We start from the raw sequence: 23,412 nt of genomic DNA on the forward strand, positions 1-23,412 counted from the left end.
GCTCAAAGAGGGAGGGGTGGGACGGGACGGGCTGGGCGAGTCCATCGGGCGGTGCCGGAGGGGAGCGAGACGTACCACCGCGAGCCGGGGGGGATGCAACGGCTCCAAGCGGAGCGGGTAACCCGGCGGCTCGTGCCTGCCCGCGCCTCACCGCAGCGGGATTCCCCCTTTGTTGTAAGGAGGTCCCTCATCAGACACCGATTTTGGGTGATTTACGGCCAAACGAGGTGTTGCAGCAGGTGGGCCGCGGGGTCCCGCTGCTCGCCTCACCGCTGCCCGGGCCGCTGAGGCAGGAGGGGCAGTGACGGATCACACCAGGGGCGAGTTTAATACAACTCAGAGCCAAGATGAGCTGCGGTTACCGCACCGAGCTGTGCAAACAGTACTGCTGACAAATGCCAGCGCTTAAATAGCAGTAAAGCCGCGGCGACTGCCAAGTGAAGGTGCAGCCGAGGAAGATGAGCTGGGTTTCCACAGCGTGTGTGCAGCGGGGCAGTCCCAATTAGCTGTAACTGCTCACAAAGGTAACGGTCCAGGGCAAAGACACATGTACAACACTGCCAAGAAAGGCCCGACTTTGAAATTTCAGGTAAAACCTTTAAAATAAACTATTTGGGAAAATAACAACGCAGGAGTACAATCTGCCTGTGTGGTGACCGGCCGCTGTTGCAGTTCAGATCCAGTTCATGTGGAGATAAAGTCTGACAGGTTGGACAGACCAACATAGTACCGGCTGCTCTGAGAGCCCCAGGTCTCCTGTCGCGTTTGCAAGGCTTTGCTCCAAAGCCTCTGCTTGTTCAGTGACCGAAACTGTTGTTTCGGCTGGAGCAATGCTGTGAACAGCTCCAGGCTGAGGCAGCACCACTGTTCCTGTATTTAAAGGGCAGGTACAAAGAAGATGGAGAGGCTCCCTTTTTACAAGGAGTCACATGGAAAAGGTGAGAGGTGATGGGCTCAAGTCACTCCTGAGGAGATTACAACTGAACACAAGAGGGAAATATTTCTCAATAAAAACAATCAGCCAGACTCTCCCCAGAGAAGTGGTGAATTCCCCAACCTGGACACTGTTAATACTCAGCTGTACAGAGTGTTAGGACATCTAGTCTAGGTCATGCTTTGCCTAGGAAGGTTGGACCAGATGATCCTTGAGGTCCCTTCCAACCTGGTGTTCTGTGATTCTATGATGATATGTAGCTCCCTGTAGATTTACCAGGACCCAGAACTCCTCCAAGTTTACTTTGTGCTCAGCTACTAGCTGGAGCATTTCCCATTAACATCTAGGATATGTGTAGTACCTGCCAGATTTTGTCATATAATACATGCATCACATTCGTGTATTTAAAAAAAAAAATAAAAATAATTATTTCTGCTGTTTGAAAAAGAAAAATATTATTGTAATTAGAAATTGTGAGTAAAGTCCTCAGGGAATGATGATGGGATATTATAAATTACAGGACATTGTGCAGCAAAGTTTAAAAAGAGACTTGACATATCTGAATAAGAAAGTAAAAATAAAGGAAAAATATTTATCTGACCTATATAGAAATTAAGAAATCAGGCTGATAATAAAATAATTTTGCTCTAATACACAACAAACATTCCTGCCCAGCCACTAAGATGAGGACATTTTCAGGCAGGATCTGAACAATAGAGAAGAAAATACAGATTTAATTCTACAAATCATCTTCCATGTCTGCTGCTGTGTGGAGCTCCACCTACTAAAAGTGCACCAGCACCCAGGGAACTGCCGGGTGGGAGTTCTTAGAGTTGACTTAAAGTTAGTGTCACTGAGCTGCTTTTGCCTCCCTTGGCTGCCACATGTCAAAGGAGCAGCAACAATGAAGAATCTGTAAAAACAGCAGTCTTTCACTCCATCATTGCTCTAAACTGCTGTGTGTATTTAGACAGCTCCTCAGTTTGGTCCTGAAGTTCCCTGATGGCATCTGCATTTGGGTATTGTATTGCAGCATTTTTAGTAGCGAGAGCCAGATTCTTCAAGAGGCTGCAGAACTGGCTGCTGCTGTGGAGAATGTCGTTCCGAGCATCCCTGTCTTGAGTCTCTTGACAGAGAGAATCCACTAACTTTTGTCCCACCATAATGATCAATTTGCTGTGGGATATGAAGACTTCGGGTGGCTGGTTGTTGTTCAGACTCATAGTAAATACACCAATTGCCTTGTGAAGTGCACCAAAACACAGCCTGCAGTGCTCGGGGAGAGCTATTTTCTTTGCAGAGTCCTGTTTGCTTTGAATCACAGTCTTCTTTGCAGATGGCAAAGCCTGGAAAAAGGTTAAATAAAAATAAATAGACTCAGCTTGGTGGCACACTGATTGTTTTTTTACTCTACCTGATATCCTTCACTTACAGGGAGTTTTGTTAGTTAATAGTCTCCAAATTGCCCCATCCCAGGAGTCTTTTACAATCATTTCTCTTTCCATAATGTACTCAATTTCAAAGTGATGTTTTCTCCTGATTGTCACTGAACACAGTTTTAATGATGGATAGCACACAAAGTGCTGTAGTGTAACATCAATCCTTTATACAGTCTGGACTTGAGGTTTTCAGATAGTACAAACCACTCAGACCTGATCTTTAATGGTGCTGACTTCATGGGGATTATGAATGATTAAAACCGTGCAACAACAGTACAGTCAATCCTTATGCCAGTGGTATACAAGGTATTTGAACTACTCTCACAGCCCTACCCCATATGATACACAAAGGCAAGCAAATAAATAGTATAACTTTAAACTACAGTGGTTCATTCCATTTAAGGAAAATAAATGCTTTCCACAGGTTTTCAGCAGTAATTCTAAGAACTAGTTCTGGAAAAATTAACTAGGAGAAACCAAATCAATCTCTCTGTATAGATATGTGTGTCCAAATGCAAATTACTTTGAATTTTAGCAATTGGGGACCAGGAGTCCTCATAAGTAATAGTTTTCAAAATCAGAAATACCTTTGGTTTTGAATCTGGGCTCTTCTTTGCTACTTCTTTACCTGAAATGATTTTCTGTGCCTGTTACAAATCAGAATGAAAGCAAATTTGAAATTATTTACATTAAATATTTAAATATTAATGTGGTTTTCCTCTTCTTTCAGAGTGAAACAACTACTTGCTATGCAGCCTTCATGTTGCAACAAAAATTGTATGTTTATTAGAAGCAACTATAGGGTTTTTCCTACTAAAAATTTCATGTCTGATCCAGCAAGAGCTAAGACTGAAACCAGCATCAGCAAAACATAACGTTTCTGAAATTCTAAGGAGAGGCCAGCATTACTTTGTGAAACCAAGAGTTACATTCTTGTAGACATTTCAATAATTGTAAGGGGCATGATTCTAACAAGCATCCAAAATGCTTCTAACAAATCCGATAATTCACAGTAAGAGTTTAATTTGTTAAAGCAAAACCTTTTACTAAAGCATGCTTTCCAATATACCTCCAGTTAGAAAGTGAACATCTCCTGTAGTGTCATGTCAGAGTCAAAATCTACTGGCAAGAAGAGAACTACTAGTTAGGAGCAGCAAATCGGCAATCCCCATCTGGAAGCTAAAAATCTTTTCTCAGTGCTGGCTGCCTGACAAAATTCTCAAATGCCACTTCAAATGATCATTCTACATGTGCCATCCAGCACTCTAACAAAATCTTGAATTCATGTGAAGTCTGGAAAATTGAAGTAGTGCAAACTGAATTTAGCATCAACGCAAAGATATAAGAGTGCTAATAGCTTAGTATTTGCAAACCATGAAGAATGTAGCTAGCTAGTAAAATCCAGTTATACTAACCTGTAACTGAACATAATCAGAGTTCTCAGTGGCGTTTTCTTTTGGCTTCTCAGAAGAGGCCTGACTTTGATTGGATTTATCAGGAGTATTTGTTTGAAGCGAATCAATTTCTGTTCTTCTCGGCACTGTGATCTGTTTTGCCATTTTGTATTCTGGGATCACTTTTGATTGTTTCATTTCTTGTTCCTTCTCATTCTTTCTGAAGAGGAGCTTTCCATTGGCAATGATGATGGACACAAACCTCTTGATATCATCTGGAATCGTGCGGGCTACCATAACGAAGCGATCAAGATCATCTGGGTTGTTTTGAGGTTTCCTGAGAACCAAAGCCTCTAGTGACCAGCTGCAGTTGTTTAGAGCTTCTCTTGTTTCTGCTAAAATTTTGAAGGAGTTTGTGAGAATTTCTAGCTGTTTTTTAATTCTGGTCTGAAGGTTGTTGTCAGTGAGATAAGAGGCGTTTACCTTTACAAGTTGAGCAAAGGCCAAGAATTCTCCCAGCGATACTTTTATGTGATCGACTGCTCTATGGATTTCCTCAATGCTTTTCTCTAGATGTTCTTGTAACCTCCATTTACTACTCACAAAGATCATTAAACTTGCAACTGAGCTGGATACACTGTGCTGCAATCTAGTCAGGGTCTCTATGGCTACATCAAGGTCCAGTTTAATTTCTTTGGCAGGCTCTTCTGATGATGAGATAGAAAAAGACTCAGCAGAAGAGTTTGAGGATGTAGAGAGGGTGCTGGTTCTGCTGTCCACACTAGAAACAGATAATCTGTCTTGTTCTAATTTAGCATCTCTTGAAAGCTGTGGAGAAGCACTGTATGCTTGCTCTTCAGAATTATCACCGCTTTTTTCCAGCTCTTTCTTGGACTCCACAACAGTGGGCAAACCTTTTGGAATATCGTAAACATTCTCTTCAGAGATCTGATTCTCAGCCTTTGGAGCCAGGAGAACTGGGGGGATATCACAGCTACCGTTTTGTGGCAAAAGGAGCACATCCCGTGAGGATGGAACATCATAAAGATGGATACCTGGAAATGTTAATTTCCGTTGCGTTGGTGGAATATCATATAACTGTGGATTTGCAGCTTTGGCTTCTGTATTTGTTGTTAGCGCCTTGTACCTGGCTGGTGGAATGTCATACAGCACCTGGTTCTCCAGGGAATGGCCAGAAGGGGTTTTTAATCCTGTTTTTTCAGGTGATACTGGAATATCATAAATCCATTCTGACTTTCGAGGGTTTGGCAAAGTATTGTAATGGCCCCAGCACTTTTTCTGAGATTCATTTTCTGCAACATCACTTTCTCTTTTGGGAGGGACATCATATAACTGCAACAGAGCACACAGGATTTATAAACTGTGGTTTGAAACAAGAAACAAAACTGATTTTTTAGAGCCCGTAAAGGTATGCAACACTCAAATAACTGCAATAAGTGATACAGGCTTGCTAAGATGGAAACAGAACTTGCCCTGTGCCTTGAAAAATATCTGTGTACAGCTGAAGTCGAAGCTGGAAAACATGAATGCGGGACCACTTGTTGTGTGAGAAAATCCAGACTAATACTAACAGGCACTTCAGGAGAGATTGTACCTGGATGCCTTATACACATGAAGCACAAGCACTGGGAGCGCAAGGAGCTATAGGACTGTGCAGCATCAATAAACATCTGAAGGAACTGGTCTGTAATAAGTATTTTATAAAGAACTGGCCAGGTCAGGCTTCTCCATTTGCAGAAGATGTGTGTGAGAAGGGGAGCCCAGACACGGGTGTTTCAGACCAAAGCCAGATTTTTCCAGATTGCCCACAAACAAAGAATTCTAAGAAAATTTGATTTTGGAAGCAGCAATAAACCATGTCTCTGGAAGGAAATCTGCTCCCAGGCTGTTGCGGCTGGTGGGTACAGTTGCTAACAGCCATGAAGGTATCAGGAATGCCAGCTTTAGTGAGCAATGGCTTGTACGCCAGCACCCCAGTTCTGGGTAGCAGCAGTCCTATTGTCACAGCTGAACAGCCTCTGTGCAAGGCTGGTTTCTCCAGTGATGAGGCAGCCATGAACCTGCAGCATTTCTCTTTAAATCCACAAAACCAGGAAGCCTCAGATTTCCTGTGCTGGCATAGTCTGCTGCAAGATCCCATATCTTAGCCCTGGGCATGTGTGCTAAGGAGCCTGTAAAAATTCTCTAGGATCTTAAAACCATTCAGGCAACCTGAAGTAATTGGCACTCAGCTAATAGTTTTCCATTGAGGCATTTTCTTTGTTGTGAAATTTCAGATCAGTCCTTTTTTCAAGGATGGTAACTTATCAAACAGTGGGGAGGGAAGAGATGGGAAGCCTGACCCACCCCCCAAAACCAGGTGTGCTCTACTCCCAAAAAAGGTGTCAGGAGACTGCTGCTTGGACTAGGGACCATTCATTTCTATTTGCTTGAATATTACAGACATTCAAGAATGTAGGATACTGAATTTGCTTTTCACACTATCATAAAAAGAAGTCAAGACAAGAGATGTTGCTGCCTGCAATCTAAAAAGCAAACGCAATCACAGAGGTAGCTTTAGTCCTGGTAGGTACTGTGACTGTCTGGGAGCCAGGCAGCATTTGTCTCTTTAATAGGAAGGACAAAGCACTACACTGAAGATGTGCTGGTCTTACCCCTGCCATCACCATGAGGGAGGTTCAGCACACGTGTGCAACGTCACACTAATGAGAGATTATTCTTGTGTCCAGCAAGCCTTACTCACATTGCCCACTGGTGAGTCTTTCTGGGTAATGCCTCCTGCCTTTTCTGGGCTGGATGGGATGTTGTAAAGCTGCATCTGCTCCTCCTGGAAACACTCGGTGGATCTGATCAGCACAGTGCCCTTTCGTGCGGTGGGTGGAGTGGCACCGCTCTGGTCAAAGGGAATAAAACCAGGTTGACTTCAACCCTGTTGAGATCCCACTGAAGACTTGGACAGAGTCAAAGGCTTTCAGGTCATCTACTGCATGGCACAAGGCAGCCACCACCTAACTTTGGGTCTGAGCAGGGATCACCCCACCTATACAAAGTGGGCAACACAAAGGAGTTTTTGGATAACTTAACAATAAATGAATTAGAGTGGATTCAACCCTGCAGTGTCAGGAGCATAAGGTGTGCGCAGAGGCTCTGTGGACATGCTCCAGTCTCACATGCACCTTCGTGTGGTAGATGACAGGATGAGTCCTGGCGTCTGTCCCATCCTGGTGAGCTGCACAGGCTGCAGGGAGATGTAGAGGCAATACGGTGACATTTGCTCTCCCCAGGGCAGCATGTTAGCAAGAGCAAGATCATGTAACAGGATGCTTCAGCAGTAGTTGCAGCCAACATGTTGCCCTTACCCTGAGTATGTCTAATCCCTTGCATTTTCTTGCCCAGGAGGCAAGTGGTGTGGGTGACATTTAGTTTCTTTTTGCACATGCACTAGTCACTCTTCTATAAACATCTTGAAATCTTCCTGATCAAATGATGAAGAGACAAAGCGTATTTCCTGATGGATAAACCAAGGCAGAGAGGTTGACACTCTGATACTGAGAATTCATCTGTGCCCTGGAACTCAGTAATGGTAAAACAAGAAATGTTTCTTAGAAATGTACCAGATAAGCTACATTTCTCTAAATGTCTACCAAACTCCAAAGAGAAGCGCTTTACATCTTGAACTTCCCTAAAAATAGATTATTTTCTGCCAAATTCTACAAAAAGTGAACAGGAAACCACCAGAATTTACTTTAAACTCTATTCTGAAGTCCTGCAGGGTCAGAGCTGCAGGGGGGACCACGGCTGGACTCACCTGCGTGAGCAAGGACTCCCGGCGCTGTGTGGATGGAACATCATACACCTCACTCCTGATACTTGGGACTGAAGCCCGGCACACTCTCGGGAGAGTAAACAGATGCTTAGAGGAGGAGAAAAACCAACAGTGAGAGAGCTGCAGCGAGCACTAAGCTCAGGACATCTTTGAAAACTCAAGTTAGTTGAATAGGCCACTGTCAGAGTAATCACTCTTAAGGGATTAAAAACTTCCAGCTTTTCACTGACAATGATAGACAGAAACTGACCTTACAAGCCTGCATGGTGTTTTTTTCCCCCAGAATTCTCCTTTGCCAGCATTTCTGCTTTATTTCAGATAAGAATTGGCACATACCAACCAAAAGTGATCTGCTTTACTAACCGGGGGAAGGAAAAGATTTAGGGAAAACCCAGCTTATCACTTTAATCTTTAGACTACCCAAACGCAGAACCACTAAAAAGAGTAAGTGAGAGAATTTCTACTTTTCCAGGCCCACAGAGCCATCAGGTCAAGTCATATTTAGTGGAAGTAAGAGCAACAAAAAGGTACAGGCTGAGACACATTATTCTGTATTTGTGAAAGACTGACTCATTTAGAAGGAGTAACCTTGATGTCCTGACCAGCTCCATAGAGAAGTCTGATAGGGGAATTACATGAGGTCAATTACAGACTAATTCTCCTGTTTGCTCAAAATGTAATTTGAAGGGCCATGACTGGTGGGACAGTGAGTCAAGGTGCCAAAGTGTGAATGTTTGGAGAGGACATCGTTAAAAATAAACTTCCAAACCACTGAATCTTGTTTGTTCAGCATGGGTTTAGCTCAGCTTTCCACAAGTAGTTCATAAATGGACTTCTACATGTTACTGACCCACAGAAATGCTGCTGCAAAAGAGACATCACAGTAAAGTATTTAATATTCGAGGTAGTGTTCCCCACTGTGTGAGTGGTGTAGCCACTGAATTCAGGGGAATAAGGCTCCAGCTTTACAACTGCCTGCTTCATGAAGGAAGGGAGCAAGGAGGAGTGAGCACAATTCCCCTAGTGCTCTGTGACATAAGCCAACTTGCTTGCAAACAGAGGCACAGAAGAAGAGACTTTCCTGAGCTGAAAGGGTAAAAGGAAAGGCATCCTTAGCTCAGGTCTGTTTTCAGATGGATAGACCTCGTTCAGTATACAGCAGAAAGGAAACTAAACCAAGTATCTTATCTTGCTGTTTTTTAAAGTACTTTCAGTCACAGTGAAGCAAGAAGGTGCCTTGATGTTAGGCAGAACTGACAAGGCTTTTTCAATAGGGTGAAAGCACACAGGCTTTGAGGGATTTTGTTGTGTTTTATTGCTTTCAATGAGCTCCCTCAAAGATTTACAGTGGCTTTACCCAGCTGCTCAGAGGGCAGCTGAGTATGCCAGGAACTTTGCCAGTTGTCCCATAGGATCTACATGGGACTGCCTGGATCGCTGAGGTTCCCTCTGCCCTCACAGAGCCTGTTCACCCCTGAGCCTCCTTGTGCACTTGCGACCACCACGATACAGTTGGTGTAGTAACAGCTGGGATGTTGTGCAAGAGGCAGCTCAGGCAAATCTGAACTTCTTAAAGCAGCCTAAGATGTTGTTTTGTCTTTCTCTGTTAGAGTAAACAAGGCTTAGGTATATAAACTCATGAAATGACAGAGACACAGGAATAGCCAAGGACATCTTCTGTTGGGCCATTCATCCAGATCAAGAACAATAAATGACATTTTTCAGCCTTTTTGCTGGCACAACATGGACAATTTGTATCCATCTCACACTGAGTTTGCAAATGGCTTCTTTAGGGTTAGGAATGTGGAGAAATCAGATCATAGCACTTACTGAGGTGCTGGAAGCAGTAAAACTAAACCAAAGACATCAGTCACACAGCAAAGCGTGGCTTTTTTAGTTACAAATCATATTCCTGTGCAGATGGGTGCAAAGACCCCACATGTGCCCAGAGGACTCTGGGTGCTGTAGACCAACAGAGGAAAAAGGTCTGTGTCTTGTTATTTTAACTTTGGGGTAGGTTTGTAAACCATTTCTAGATTCTTCCAAACAAATGGAATATTCTTTACTTCCTGCCCTATTTGACAGCCTCTTTAAACTGTCAAAAAAGTGAGGGACTACAGAATATAGAGAGTAGTATATGTTGCCCAGAGCAGCATTTCTCACACAATGCTATAAACCGTAGCAGAATTGATGGGAGTTTCCTAAACACCATTTATTTGAATGGCTCTGCTGTGAATTTCACTGTGATGTTCAGGCCAACAGCAGTTATTATTTTCCTGCTCCTACTTTTATAGCTGCTTATGTTCTTACCTGGCTTGTTGAGCTTTGTGTCCTTTCACTGAGCAGCTGTGCAGCCACGGCTGGTACCTGATATATTGCTTGGGCAGGTAGAGTGGAGACCCTCACTGGAGATTTAACCCACCCCTCCATCTTCTCATAGGTAGACGACAGCACGGTGGGCTTGGGGATGGAGGGAACCTGGTAGATGTTTTGCTGGCCAGGTGGTGACTCTGCGGCGCCGCTCCGGATGGAAGGAGGCAGCAGGGCAGCCTGTGAGGCAGCAAGTAGCTGCAGGCGGTTAGCGGGGGCCAGGCCCTGCCTGCCATGCAGGGAGCATCTCCACCAGCCTTCGCTGCCGATGACGTTTTGGTCCAGAACTGTCAGGATGTCTCCTTTGCGGAAGGCCAGCTCATCCGAGCACTCTGCCTTGTTATCATAAAGCGCCTTCGCCAAGGTGTTCTAGAGAGAGAAAACAGACCAGCACTGCTCTACTGCACCAGCAGAAATGTTGGTTCGTGTCTGGTTTGGTGTTTATCTCCTCCTTAATTTCATAGAATCATAGAATGGTTTGGGTTGGAAAGGACCTGAAGATCATCCAGTTCCAATCCCCTGCCATGGGTCACACTAAACCGTATCACCTGGGGCTCTGTCCCTCCTGGCCTTGAACACTGCCAGGGATGGAGCACTTCTCTGGGCACTCTGTGCCAGTGCCTCACCACCCTCACAGTAAAGAGCTTCTTCCTTATCTCCAACCTGAACTTCCCCTGTTTCAGTTTGGACCCATCACCCCTTGTCCTATCACAACAATCCTTGATGAAGAGATTTAATTCAGTTTAATTCAAGTCCACCCATTTTTGCATTAACCACCATTTCTCAGTGCATTGGTTTCGGTGAGTTTAACGTTTACAGCCTGTGTCTGCTGGGCTCCATGCAGTAAAGAAATACAATAATAATATAACAATATATTTTTTCACTACCTTTTTCCCCCAAGGCAAGAGCACTGCTAATGTTCATTACTTAGACTCATTACTTATCCACATCTCCATTTGAAAACCAGGTGTTTTCCCATTTCTGTTCTGTTAATTCTTTGTCAGAAAGTGCAGAAAAAACACATCAACCATCCAAAAATGAACCTTGTGCCTTCCTGCCTGCTATCCAGCTCATCCTAGGACTTCAGCTGCACCTCAAGAAGGCTGATTATTTTTACCTACCCTCCCAAAAAAAACCCCTTCACGACCAAACATCAAAACCATCTTGACCTTGCTTGTTTTCCTTTAGACTTTGTCTTTTCTCAGTCTTATAAAAGCAGATCTGTTAGCAACATCAGTGCTAAGGGGATTAATAAGTGCCCAGTGGCAACACCCGTGGCAGAAATGCTGATGGAGAGCTGTGGTGCTTGTGAAGACCCAGACTCAGCTGTCTGCATCCACATCCATCGCAGACTGCAGGGTTGGATCATACTGATTCAGAGCATCCCAGGCTAATGACTTATGTGGCACATCAGCTGAGGGAGAAACCTAGTTATGCACACAGTGGCACCAGCTCTGCTGGCTGGTAAGTCTTCATGGCTGGTCAGTGCGTACGTGAGCATTTCTTCAGGTAAGCACACCTGAAACAGTGTCTGTGTTTCTCTCCATCATACAGATATTACCTGTATCTGAATACCTCTGTCTCCAGTATATCTTGCAGCATCTTCATAGAGTGCTCTTTTAGACAGGAAACCAAGGAAGACTAAGCAAGAGATCCTAAAGTCACAGAAACTGTGAGATAGCAAATATCCATCTTTGCCGGCTTCTTCACTACTAAGCAGCCCTACCTCTCTCAGCTGAAGCCCATAAATTTCTGGCAATTGTGAGTGTGTAGAACACCATGTTTTATTTTCATCATGTTTTCGGAGGTATTTGGCTACTCTGCACAAGATGAAAGTTAAAAGAATAAGAAGGGTAGGAGCATGGAGTTTGATTCACCAAGGCATTTGTGCAAAGGGTAGAGCGAGCTGTGGACATAGTGTTTTGCAGTACAAGATACCATTTGCTTTCAGCTTTAAACCAAGACTGACTGCTTCCCAGTCAGTGGGACACTGCCTGGTTTTAAGCATTAGTTTCTTATCAGAACATGCAAGTAATGTCCAAAGAGATAGCACCCAAACAGGAAACGTGATGCCTTGCATTTTTGTCCAGAGCATTTGCTGTAAAGCAACAGCTGGCTTGAAGTTGCAGCAGGAATAAAGCAATTTGTCAGCTCAGCTGATGAAAATGGCCTGTTGTTCTCAGCATGCATTTCTTGGTCAGGGTGGCCATGAACAATGGCCTTTTTATGATATATGGGCTTGTCCCTCAGCAGCTGCCAGAGATGGACAACAGCCCCATTTACCTTACATCCTAGCCTTGATAAAACAGCCTTCTTGCCTTGGACATGGGAGTCCACTTTCTATTTGGACCATGCCAAATGCTCTGAACCACCTGCCTTGATGGAAGGCCTCCAGGAATCCCACCACAAAGCACAGTCCAGGCTGCACATTGTTGCACTTATCAAAATAAAGAGGAAATCAGCCAACTTTTCCTATTATCCACCAGCAAGACTTGTAGATCCCTCGTTGTTGGATGCTGTACAGACACACTGAAAGACAAGACCCCCTTCTTCTGACCCGAAGAGGACGGGCAGAGGAACACTCTCCCCCTTTTGCAACCAAGCAACTGATGTGAAGAGTCTTATCCAGGCACACACAGGAAATCAGTGGCAGAGCCAGGAAGCCTGAACCCAGGAACTAGTGCTCTAGACAACAAGGCTGTCCTTCCTAGCTGCACCAACACAAATAAGAGGTTCACAGTACGGTTTTAAATGGCATCTAAATGTGACGTTTCCTCAGCTAAGTCTTGTGGAAATAGCATACTAAACACATTGTTGGTTCTAATTCTTTAATCAACCAATGCATTGAAACTACGCTAATCTCAGATCTAATTTGTTTTAAATATGCTGATTTTCACTGGGTCGGAATTTGGCCTGTACACGTCAGTGAGGATCTCTGCAGATAGTGCCTGTAGACTGCAACCTAAGTCACATGGAGTGAGGAGATTCCTCCTATTCAGCAATACTCAAACATGACTGCAGCAGGTCCTAAGCAGGATAAATTATTCCAACAATTCTCTCATTTCTTTCCCTAGACACTGCTGGATCTGCTTTGCTGCAGAACAAGTGAAGCAAGAGAACTGCCAGGTCAATGAAAGAAACAGGGAGGTCTAAGCTGTGTTCAACAGCCAAGCTCCTCCACAGACAGGTTGTAAAAATTCAACTGATCACCTTGTCATCTGGCAAAGGCAGATGATATATTCAAGGCACTCACACTGAATGAAGAGTTAAGCTTTAAACTTACACCATGAAAGCCACAAGCAGAGGGGTCCCTTCTCATGAAGCAGAGCACAATAAAGCTGTGCCAACATCCAAGGGTGAGTAGCCCACAGCAAGGTACCTTCAAAGCAGAATGGTTCACATTTTGAAAGGTGGACTCTGATCTGTGGAGCTCAAATTAGGGCATGTGGGCTCACATCTGTAGGCAGCACAGGTACTCAGGAACCCTCGAGACCATCTCAATGGCAAGCCAAGCAGGGCATTAAAAAAGTAAAAATTAAAAATCATAGGACGCTTTGGAAAACCTGACTTAGGTGGAACAAATCTGTTCATGGATCATCTCATAGCCCATCCATAGGACTGGCACCAAAATGATGAAGACAGGCCGTGACCTCCAGACTATAGAACATGAATGAACTGAGAGGTTGTCAGACCTCCGAACCTTTCCAAAGGTTTTTCCATGTAAGGCAGTGCCACATTAGGTTTCAAGGTTCAGAACACATGGTTCAGGACACAGTGATAGAGCTGGAGAGCAAATCTTTTCCATCCACTCTGTTTCCGTATTGCACAAGTGCACAGCAATACAATCTGGTTCTTTATGCTTTTCTGTGAGTGGAACCAGCCCATCACTGGCCCAACAGGACAGCCAGTGGCGCAGATACAGTTCCAGGTGACAGTGACCCAAGGCTTGCAGTCCTTGGTGACACTTTTCAGTGCATTTTGAAAAGGGTAAAGAAACTTAAGAAGGTATTTTAATGAAGATTTTTATCCTTTTGACTTGGAACTGGTCTCTGAAAGAACTTATAAAAGGTAGAAACATTTAACACAGAGGATATCAGTAACTTGTAACTAGCAGTTCCGTGCAAAACTCTTTCAGAAGACATCCTCTTGTCGCAGTGCGATATGAGGAGGCACAAATCCCCCAAACCAGCCAAATCACCAAGACAAAGCAAAAAACCCTTGCCAACATCTTCTGTGAACAGACTCTTGTGTGCCCACAGCCTGGCAGAAAGCTGCAGCAATACATTGAAAAGAGCAATACAGTCAGCACCACGCCACAGAAGTAAGGAATTTCTGCTCAATTCTAATCTCCATCACAACAGAGAAGAAGGAACATTTGCACAAGGTGTAAAAACAACAGGTCAAGCAGGTCTGCCTTTGTATTTTGCTCCCTCTTCTCCTTTGCTCCTCTATTTACAGGGCTAGCAAGTCCCCTTTATTTCTCATTTCCTTTCCAAGCATTCTGGTTGCTCACCCAGCCTGTCAGGACCTGACTGCACCAGGGCTGATGTGGATGCACTTCTTCTGCACAGTGTTATCTCCAAGGGAATGTAGGCAATACTGTTCACATAAGCTTCATTAGTTTTTAGGAGTCCCAGCTGTGGATACAAGTATTAGCCCAGGATGCTGAAGCAGATGTTGAGGATCAGCCTAATACTGATAAAACCAGCTGTAACAAGCTCACAGCAATGACTAGCATCGCAGGCACTGATGTGGCTAGCTATTTTATAGGATATACATGCAAGCAAGTGTTGAACTAGCAAGCTTTGGTACAGACAAGTGCTGTAGTTATGTCAGCAAAGAGTTTGCTATCGGTAGTTGATTTTCTAGCGGAGTTGGAGATGGCACTGAGTCCTATGGCACTAGAAAAACCTGCTGGAGCCACTGAGCTGGGCCAGTTATGAAAGCTAGATTGATACATCCAAGTTCCACTGACATTAACCCCCTGGCAAGACTCCTGTGAGGAGCATACAGCCATGCTGAGTAAACCAAAGCATGGTGGGGCTGGGGAAGGAGCCACCACTCTGCCTGTGCCCTGTCCCATGCTGCCCACAGCCAGCTCAGCATCCTGCTGGCTCCACCTGATCTTGAGAAGAAACTGAATTACTGAGGAGCCACTGGATGCCAAATCTGTTCCATTTGCTTTCCAAAGAAATCTGATTTGTGGAGACATCTCAGAGAACTCTTCCCAATTGATTCTGTAATCCCAATCACTGGGAGTAATTTTATAGGCCAAAGTTATAGGAAGTTTATGGAGTGAGTGCTTGACCTGATAGCACAGATAGTGGAGGTTTGCCCAGTAATGTGGGGTGAGGTTATGTGTAGTACAGGCTCTGGCTCATCCAGTGTGGGGCTGTTAATCAGAAATTGGGCCCTTTCTACACTTTCAGCTATCCAGGACATATGTAAGGAATCACTGTGGCAGCCCCCTTGTATCATGTAAGCAGAAGCATCTCTGACCTGCCATTAACCATAAACAAGTGCTGCATTCCCAGGATCACAGAGACCTTATGGGATGTGTAGCTGGGAGGAAGCTGTGCTTTGGGGCCAATGGGATCTGCACTTTCTCTTTATTGCCAGAGGAGCGGAAATAGGCTGTCTAACGCTATCACCCACAAAATGCCATCGAGGGCCAGCTATGTACAGCTCTTTGTTGTTTTATGCAACCTCATTAATGTGTCTTTACAATGACCCATATGTGATAAGTGCTAAAGCAACACGAGATCAAATTGTTTTCCCTTCTTTGACGTTTGCTGCTTCTTCCCATCAGCAGCCCTGAAAGAAATCTCCCAAGACAAAGAATATCTTAAAAGCCAGTCTCTCGCCCCATGAGAAAGCACTCGTGGACAGTGCTGATGCTCTTCTCTCACAGAGCAGATTCTAACAAGACAATGACAGAGCACAGATCTACAAAACAGAGGCTGCATCTGCATCCTCTTACTGAGACACTGTTCTCCCCCACACAGTCCACGACCATGTTGGAGTGATGCAAGTTAGTCACACAGAATCACAGAATGGTTTGGGTTGGAAAGGACCTTAAGATCATCCAGTTCCAACCCCTGCCATGGGCAGGGATGCCTCACATTAGACCATACTGAATGGATTTACAGTGCAAGACCTCTACTAACACAGGTTCAGTTAACTTAGGCATGCAGAAAAGTTCTCCTGTAGCTGGAAGGGTGTCTCCCTTCGCTGGGGTGTAGATCAGATGTTAAGACAGCAATTCTCCCTGCAACTCAGACTTTTTACATCTGTATTGTTTGTGTATCCTTACACAGCAGCGCTCCCACTATAAAACCTAACAGCCCTTGGGAATCTTCACAATGAAAGCTGTTGACTCATGTTTATTAATGAAGAGAGGGAAAATTTTAATTAGGACTCAGTAAAGCTGATAATTGTACAATTCTACAATACAGAATTCAGTACTCACAGCCTGACATCTGTGCTTTAGATACACAGTAAATACCCGTGCTTTTACTAAGGCAAAAAAAACCCCACAAAGTTCTCCTGATCCCTCTCTTGTTCTAATCCCTATCCTCAGCCTACAACAGAAAAGAGAAGTCCTTTTAGTCCTTATAAAATACATGAAAATGTTGCATAAAACCCCTTCATGATTATCAAGTGACAACGTGAGCATCCTTTCTGCAAGACTGCCACAATAATGTCTCTACCCCTCCCCTTCCCACTCAGTTGTATTTGGAACATCAGTTCACTGCTACTCAGTATTTCACGTGACACAGAGGTACTGTGGTACCTCACAGCATTTAAAATGAAAAATAACATTTTTTGCCCACTGTCTGAAATTTGCTTCTTAAAAAAACCCTATTAAAGCAATCTTAAAAAAAAGAGGCAGTTTTAATCATAGGAGTTTTTGTGGGTGAAGACAAATATTTCTCAGCTGCATTTCACACATAAAAAACCATCTGCAAGCGCTTTTACTGCAGGAAAATGGGATTTGACGTATTTGAGGAGAAGATACAACTAAAGGCAAGGGGCTGTGCTTGCTGAACAGTGATGTTCACGCATCAGTGACACCCCCTGACGTGTTTACAGAACTGTTTCCAGTTAATCCCCTCACCACTAACAAAGCTGAAGAAATAAACATTCTCCATTGCCCCATGAACTGGGAACAGGCTTTCCAGAGAAGGCCCATTTAAACAGCACACCAGGCTGAGTCAATTGAATTGCCCAATTCCTTTAATTGTAGACAGGGTCCACATCTTCAACATCCCACTGAAGAAAGGAGACTCCACCTTGAATGCTCAGCTCTTTCTCCACATGCATGTGATTCATGATGCCTTCCTTCTACTCAAGTCCCTCTTGATGCAACATCTTCTGTGACTTGCAGAAGGTCCTTGGCCTGTGCTTTTGTGTTTGTTTTGGAATATAAGTGATCTGATCACATCTTTTCAGACCTTTTTGCACGAGCTTCAACAAGGAATGGGTGTCAGGGCTTGCTTTTATCCGCTATTCAGTGGTCAATTGATTTTTTGAGAGTGGAGCCAGCTGCTAATAACCAGGTTTGAAATTCTGAATGGTCAAATCAGTTTTGGATGCAGTAAAGAAGAACCAGTTTAACAAATGAGGCAGCACTACTGAGAGACAGAGCTTGTGCAGCTCCACGTTAGTCCGGTGCTGCAGAGGTGGGAATTACAAGCCAGTTCTGTTGGTTTTCTCCACAAACGCAGTTAATCACATTCCAGCTGTGTTAGAACCAACAGACCCCTCCTCTCCCTGTTTCAGTGCAATCAGGATTTCATTCCCATTCACAACATTTTTGCATGTGTGGTCTCATGCCTAAGTTCAAGTTAAAATAAACTGCCATTTCCTGATATTTAGAAACCAGAATATGTATTTATGGGTTTTGGTTCCTCCCATAATCCAAAGGGGTTTGCCCATATGCACCAAATGACTTTGCTTTTAGTATCTTAATTACATTTTGCTACAACATTTATTTCCAAATGTGGATTTAAAGATCCAGAAAGTTCTGATGTGCATAAGTTTTCTCTGCCTGCCTCCTAAGCAATAGATGCTCAGAGACTCATTAGAGCAGGGTTCTTTCTCCCCTTCCTCTGCTTGTTTGAACAAGCAAACAATTCCTAGGATGCATTATCAGGAGCAAGCTGCAGGTTTTCCCTTTGCAGGCACTGCTGTACATCCCTGCTCTGGGTGCACAGGCGGGACAGGATGCGTCCCACATCCCATCTGACCCGCTGATTCCCTGGGTGCATCAGAAGTGACAGCAGGGCAGGGGCAGGAGCTCAGGGGTGGGTGTTCTCTGATTCATAATGAATCAGCGGCGACACCACAACTCCCAAATGCTGTGGCTTCCTCCAGCTCTCCCAGGGCAGTTATCTGCCCCAGCATGGTATTCCTGTTTAAGACTACCCTTTGGGACCAAGCTGCCTTTATCTGGAATGTTACTGTTTCCCTGGGCAAAGATGCGGGAGGGTTTTCTTCTGCCCTGGTCCTCTGTGTGCATCCTGGCTCAGGGCAGCAGCTGGACATTGCCCCTTCCGCTGTCATTAACAGCAGGCACACGGGGACCGCACAGACCCTGCCCGAGTCACAGCTGCCAGAGATCAGCTGCACACCGCGCTGCAAGGTCCACCCCGGTTCACAGCCAAAGAAATGCTCCTTAGCACAAAGCAGGACAATGCCAGGAGCCTGCATGTCCGAGGCTGGAGGTTTGGGCAAAACCATTAGCATATGACTCTATAAACCAGTTTAGAGTCATGTTTTTGATGCATCCACTTCTTCCCCCTCCTTCCATCCCAGGGCAGTATTCCCTAAAGGTGAACACAACCACCACTCCTTTCTTCTTTTGAGCTTCAGTTCTCTTTGCAAAGAGCGCTGCAGTGTTATCCTAGAATGAGCAGACCTCCCCAGGCTTGCACAACTCATATTGACGTTTTCTTCTTCAAAAAGTGACTCGAGTTGTTGACACATTTCCATTGCCTGTTTTCTAGTAATCAGTAAAAAAACCTCCTAAATATATATATTTCTAACACATGGCTCAAGCGTCAATCATTTAAACTCATTATTTCCAAGAAAAATATGCAAAGCAAAAGATCCTAATGACCAGAAAAGACAATTCCTGGTAACACTTTAACAAGGTTTATTATTGCCTCCTGTGCAGGATACAAAACCTTGCCCTTCGTAACCACACCGCTGCTCTTGATAAAGCATTTTTTTCAGCTTGATTTGGATTGTATTTTAAAAACTAAGACCCCATGCTCTGAGCAATGTGCAAACAGGATCAGCGGCACGCTGTGAACAGGGATCCTGATAAATACAAGTTTTACACTGTCCACATTTCCACTCCAAATGAAGTAAGCACAGCCGTTAACTACAACAGAAACACAATAAATCAGTACTTACATTGACCTTCATTTTGTTGTCTTCTACCTCCCCGTTATTCCATCACCTGAGGAGGAGGACGATGAGATCGCCCCCAACCCTTCCTTCCCAGCCCAAGCGGAGCGGCAGCAGCAGGAAGGGTCTGTCTGGAAGCCCGGCTCCAGCCCCGCTGCACTCACGGCCAGCCCCGAAGGAGCGCAGCGATTGGGAGCAGAGGGAGCTGCTCACGCAGCGGAGTTACCTCCAGGGCCGGCAGCTGCTGCGGGGCCGTGCGGACACAAACAGCGCCCGTCCGGTCCGTCCCTCCCGCCGGCAGCCGCCCCAGGGAGCGCCTTTGTGCTTCACAACCGCACCCGAGCAGGGAGCCGTGGGGCGGGGGGGCTGAGCCGGGCAGCGGGGCTGGGCTTGAAGCGCTGTTTGCAGCATCGTTCTTTACTGTTGGTTTGTTGAACTTAAAACGGGTTTGGCTTTCAGATTGCGGTGTTGGGGTCCCTGGAGAACTGAGCAGTTCTCTGCTGTCACAGAAATCCCTGCAAATTAGTCTCTTTCTTCAGAGGCAGAAAACCTGAAAGCTAAACAGTGACTGCAGCTGAAGGGGTTTGTTCCTTTGGTTATTATTAGACTAAATCTGTAATATTACTAAATAACAGTTATTTACAGTTATCCATAGTTGCTATTTGCTCAGCAACAGCTCTGCCTGGGTCACACTTAAGCAAATGCACAGATTTTACCACTCTGCACTTGTGAGTATCTCGGGGTTTGCAGACTTTTACTGGCTTTGCCTTTGTACTGCTGCCTTTGCTCTGGCAAAAGTCTTTTCCTTCCTCTTTCCATGGTAGCTCAAGATGAAATTAGGCACTGGCTCCCAAACCCACAATCACGCAGCTAGAAAAGCCAAGCATCTCGAATAGGAAATGCTGCACTGAAAATGCTTTCTCAACAAAATCTACATGGGGCAGACCAGCAGCTGATGCCCTTGTCCACATGAGAAAGGATTCCTGGCACAAAGCAGCTCATTTCAGTGTTTTTTGGGCTTTGCTTTTCTTTCTTTTATATCACAACCAGCAATGTTACGGGTAACACTCCATAAAGAAGATTAAGGAGCAGCCATTCACTGACTGACCTGGAATTTTTCATGTCACCAGCATTTGAAATGATCCAGAAATACAAATGACAAAGCTGCAACCTGTGGACACAAAGCTACTTTCAAATACAATTAAGTGTTCCCTTCTTCCCTGTGAGGGTGCTGAGGCGCTGGCCCAGGGTGCTCAGAGAAGCTGTGGCTGCCCCATCCCTGGCAGTGTTCAAGGCCAGGTTGGACACAGGGGCTTGGAGCAAGCTGCTCCAGTGGAAGGGGTCCCTGCCCATGGCAGGGGTTGGAGCTGGGTGAGCTTTAAGGTGTCTTCCAACCCAAACCAGTCTGGGATTCTGTAAGCTGGGACAGACAGAGCGTATCCCCTCCCGAAAGGTGTTTACTTAAGTGCTTGCTTAATTGTCCATGGTTCTTCCTCAATCACCCACACCAGTGATTAGAAGTTTGTACTGACTGGCATAAATTACATGAGGTTAAAATTCCCTGGGTCAGGACTGTTCCATCCATGACACAACTGAAGTTTTACCTGTAAGATTTCCCCAGGAAAGCTGGGCACTGACTCCACTTCCACTCGACTGCATCCCTGAGAACAGCTCCAGATTTACCAGCTGAGGAAGATGGAGACTCTCCAGTATTTCCTCTTCAGCTTTGGCAAATCCTATTTTGAATCATGTTATCTGCCTCCACGTGCTGGAGATAGAGCCTGGGGGGTGATGGCCTGCACCCGGGGCTGTGGGTGCACACATCACCCACACAACCACATCGTGCTTGTTTGTGGACTGGGCATTTTGGAAGGGGAGAAAACCTCCTATCAACTTCATGTGTGTTTAAAAGCCTTCTCCTATTTTTGTTGGCAACAGAAAATGTTGTCAAACAGTACAAGAACTATTTCCCAAGCACAGCCCATCGCGCAAACTGTTTTAGATTGCACCACGAGGTGCAACGTTTCCTGTGCAGACTTGTGTCGCAGGTGTACATGCAACAAGAAAGGAGTTGCATCATTTCTCCAGCTCCGCTTGTGTCCTGGGTTCATTTCAGAACCAGTTTTCCTTGTGAAGGTGGGATAGTTTGGGCACGGTGATAACTGCAGAGCGTTACCTGTCCCACCAAAGCTACTGATGGTGGACACGTGGTGCTTCAAGTCCAGCTAGTAGAAAAAACACATCCCTAATGTTTTTGTGTGAAGTGTAATGTTCAGCTATTACAATAAACAGCCCTGCCAGGGGAGCAGGAACCTTAGAAACAGTTAATAAATTATAGAGTGGAAATAAATCAGACTTTTTCAGTTGTTACTCAGTTGAATTTGACTGAGTGTGCTGTGGCCGTGTCTAAAGATCACGCAGCAAGACAGGAAATGAGCTTGCCACCACCATTACATTTCTTTAGGCAATTAAGAAAACTGAAAATATCATTCTTAGAAATAGAAACTCCATTCTTCGTATAGAAATCATATGATTCTATGTCATTAAAAATGTCATTTCTGATGACTTCACATGAAGAATAGTCTTCTTAGCTTTACATGCCTCAATGGCAACTTTTGAGTGCAAAAACCGACTCACTGTGCTGGTACTGAGCTTTTTCCCCTCACTATGCTTTGTACCAGATTTCCAGGCATGCAGTTTATTTACAATGAACACTGAGATCATAACCCAGGATGAAACTAATAATTCCATTACACTGCTCATTAGACTTGCAGATAGGAGCTCAACCAAGGCACTGACTTTGGATCAAGACTTCAGCGTTCTCTAACCCTTATAGCTGCAGCAGGGTGTTTTATCTATGTATATATACATAAAATTATAGCAGATGCAATATGAATACACAAATAAAAGCCAAGCCCCTTATAAGCTTGTTCCAGTCTTTCAAACTAAACAAATACAGTATTCAAAATGGTTTGCATGTAACATAGGGAAATGATCTATCACACAGCGAGTCACCAGGACTGTCACTGAAAGCCTCTGACAGCATAACCACATCCCTAATGTTACTACAGGATAGAGGAAAACTGTTGGGACCTTGAAGTTACATATTTACTATCTCAGAAATGTGTTTATCCACAGGTATTTGCTACCTGGGGAGTCTGCTTTATTCAGAGCCCTCCTCAAGAAGACATTCCCTTCTGTTAATAGTTTTGTAGTAACAGAAAGCACCAGGAGGCAGTGAGTACACGGGCATCGTAAACAGCTTTCTGTGCAGCTCAAGAGAACACCAAGCATTTCCTACATCACCAGCGCCACACTGAATTCAAACATCAAACCCTCCTCTCGGCCCCTTTTGTCTTAGTTGTGTATATGCTGTACTCAGAAAACCAGACCCACCTTTGCAGTTCTGTTGATTGTCACGTTTTCATCCATTGCTGTCATTCACATCACTTGGAGCACTGCAGATAACCACGGCAGGAGGGAGAGACTCTGCCTTTGCCCACTCTCCGTGTGTTAGGAGCTACGTCTCGAGAAAGCACATCTGCGTTTAGGAACTCGTAGAAAAGATTCTTATGTAAGGCAATTTCTGTGACAACAGCCAAGATTACAAGGGGCAGAGCACAAACCAGAGGAGCCCCGTTAGCATCTGCAAGCGAGAAAAAGAGCCTGTCTGCAAGTGGAATTTTCCTTGGTCTCACTGTCACCAACTTGTCGCAATTAACCGCAGTCAGAAGTCTCACCCTTTGGGTTTGCTGCATGTTCCTGTATTTCCTCTTTTAGAAATGGAATGAACACAAGAATGATACGTACCACAGGGGCTGCACAGTGCTCGATGGAAATAGGACTGCTACAGCAGTATCAGTTCAGGAGTTTGAAGCCAGCAGTTTTTATGCCTTTCAAAGACACTGATAAGGGTTTGTTTATAAAGGGGCTTTGGGAAAACCTTACGTTACCATCCACTCCTGGGGTGAACGCTGTGTGAAAGACTCTCCCCAGCTGCACCAAGGCTCAAAC

At 44.7% G+C, this 23,412-nt stretch overlaps 1 protein-coding gene across 6 annotated transcripts; it reads right to left on the bottom strand.

Annotated features, from left to right (window-relative positions):
- Positions 1-29: 29 nt before the first annotated feature.
- Positions 30-23,085, bottom strand: CASS4 (Cas scaffold protein family member 4). 6 transcript variants are annotated; one of them, XM_080627538.1, is made up of 8 exons: positions 23,025-23,085; positions 22,795-22,939; positions 9,925-10,353; positions 7,597-7,701; positions 6,532-6,681; positions 3,789-5,120; positions 2,961-3,020; positions 30-2,280 (listed from the first exon to the last, which is right to left on the bottom strand). In XM_080627538.1, exons 2-8 carry the CDS (start codon positions 22,837-22,839, stop codon positions 1,867-1,869), a joined length of 2,535 nt encoding a protein of 844 aa, XP_080483664.1. In that variant the 5' UTR covers positions 22,840-22,939; positions 23,025-23,085; the 3' UTR covers positions 30-1,866. The 6 variants fall into 6 exon arrangements, with proteins under 6 accessions (XP_080483664.1, XP_080483665.1, XP_080483663.1 ...); XM_080627539.1 differs by lacking the exon at positions 23,025-23,085 and adding an exon at positions 19,405-19,948 and having other exon boundaries at positions 22,795-22,811; XM_080627537.1 differs by having other exon boundaries at positions 22,795-23,060.
- Positions 23,086-23,412: the final 327 nt, after the last annotated feature.

Source organism: Psittacula echo (genome assembly GCF_963264785.1).
Source record: "Psittacula echo genome assembly, chromosome: 12".
NCBI classification, from domain to species: Eukaryota; Metazoa; Chordata; class Aves; order Psittaciformes; family Psittacidae; genus Psittacula; species Psittacula echo.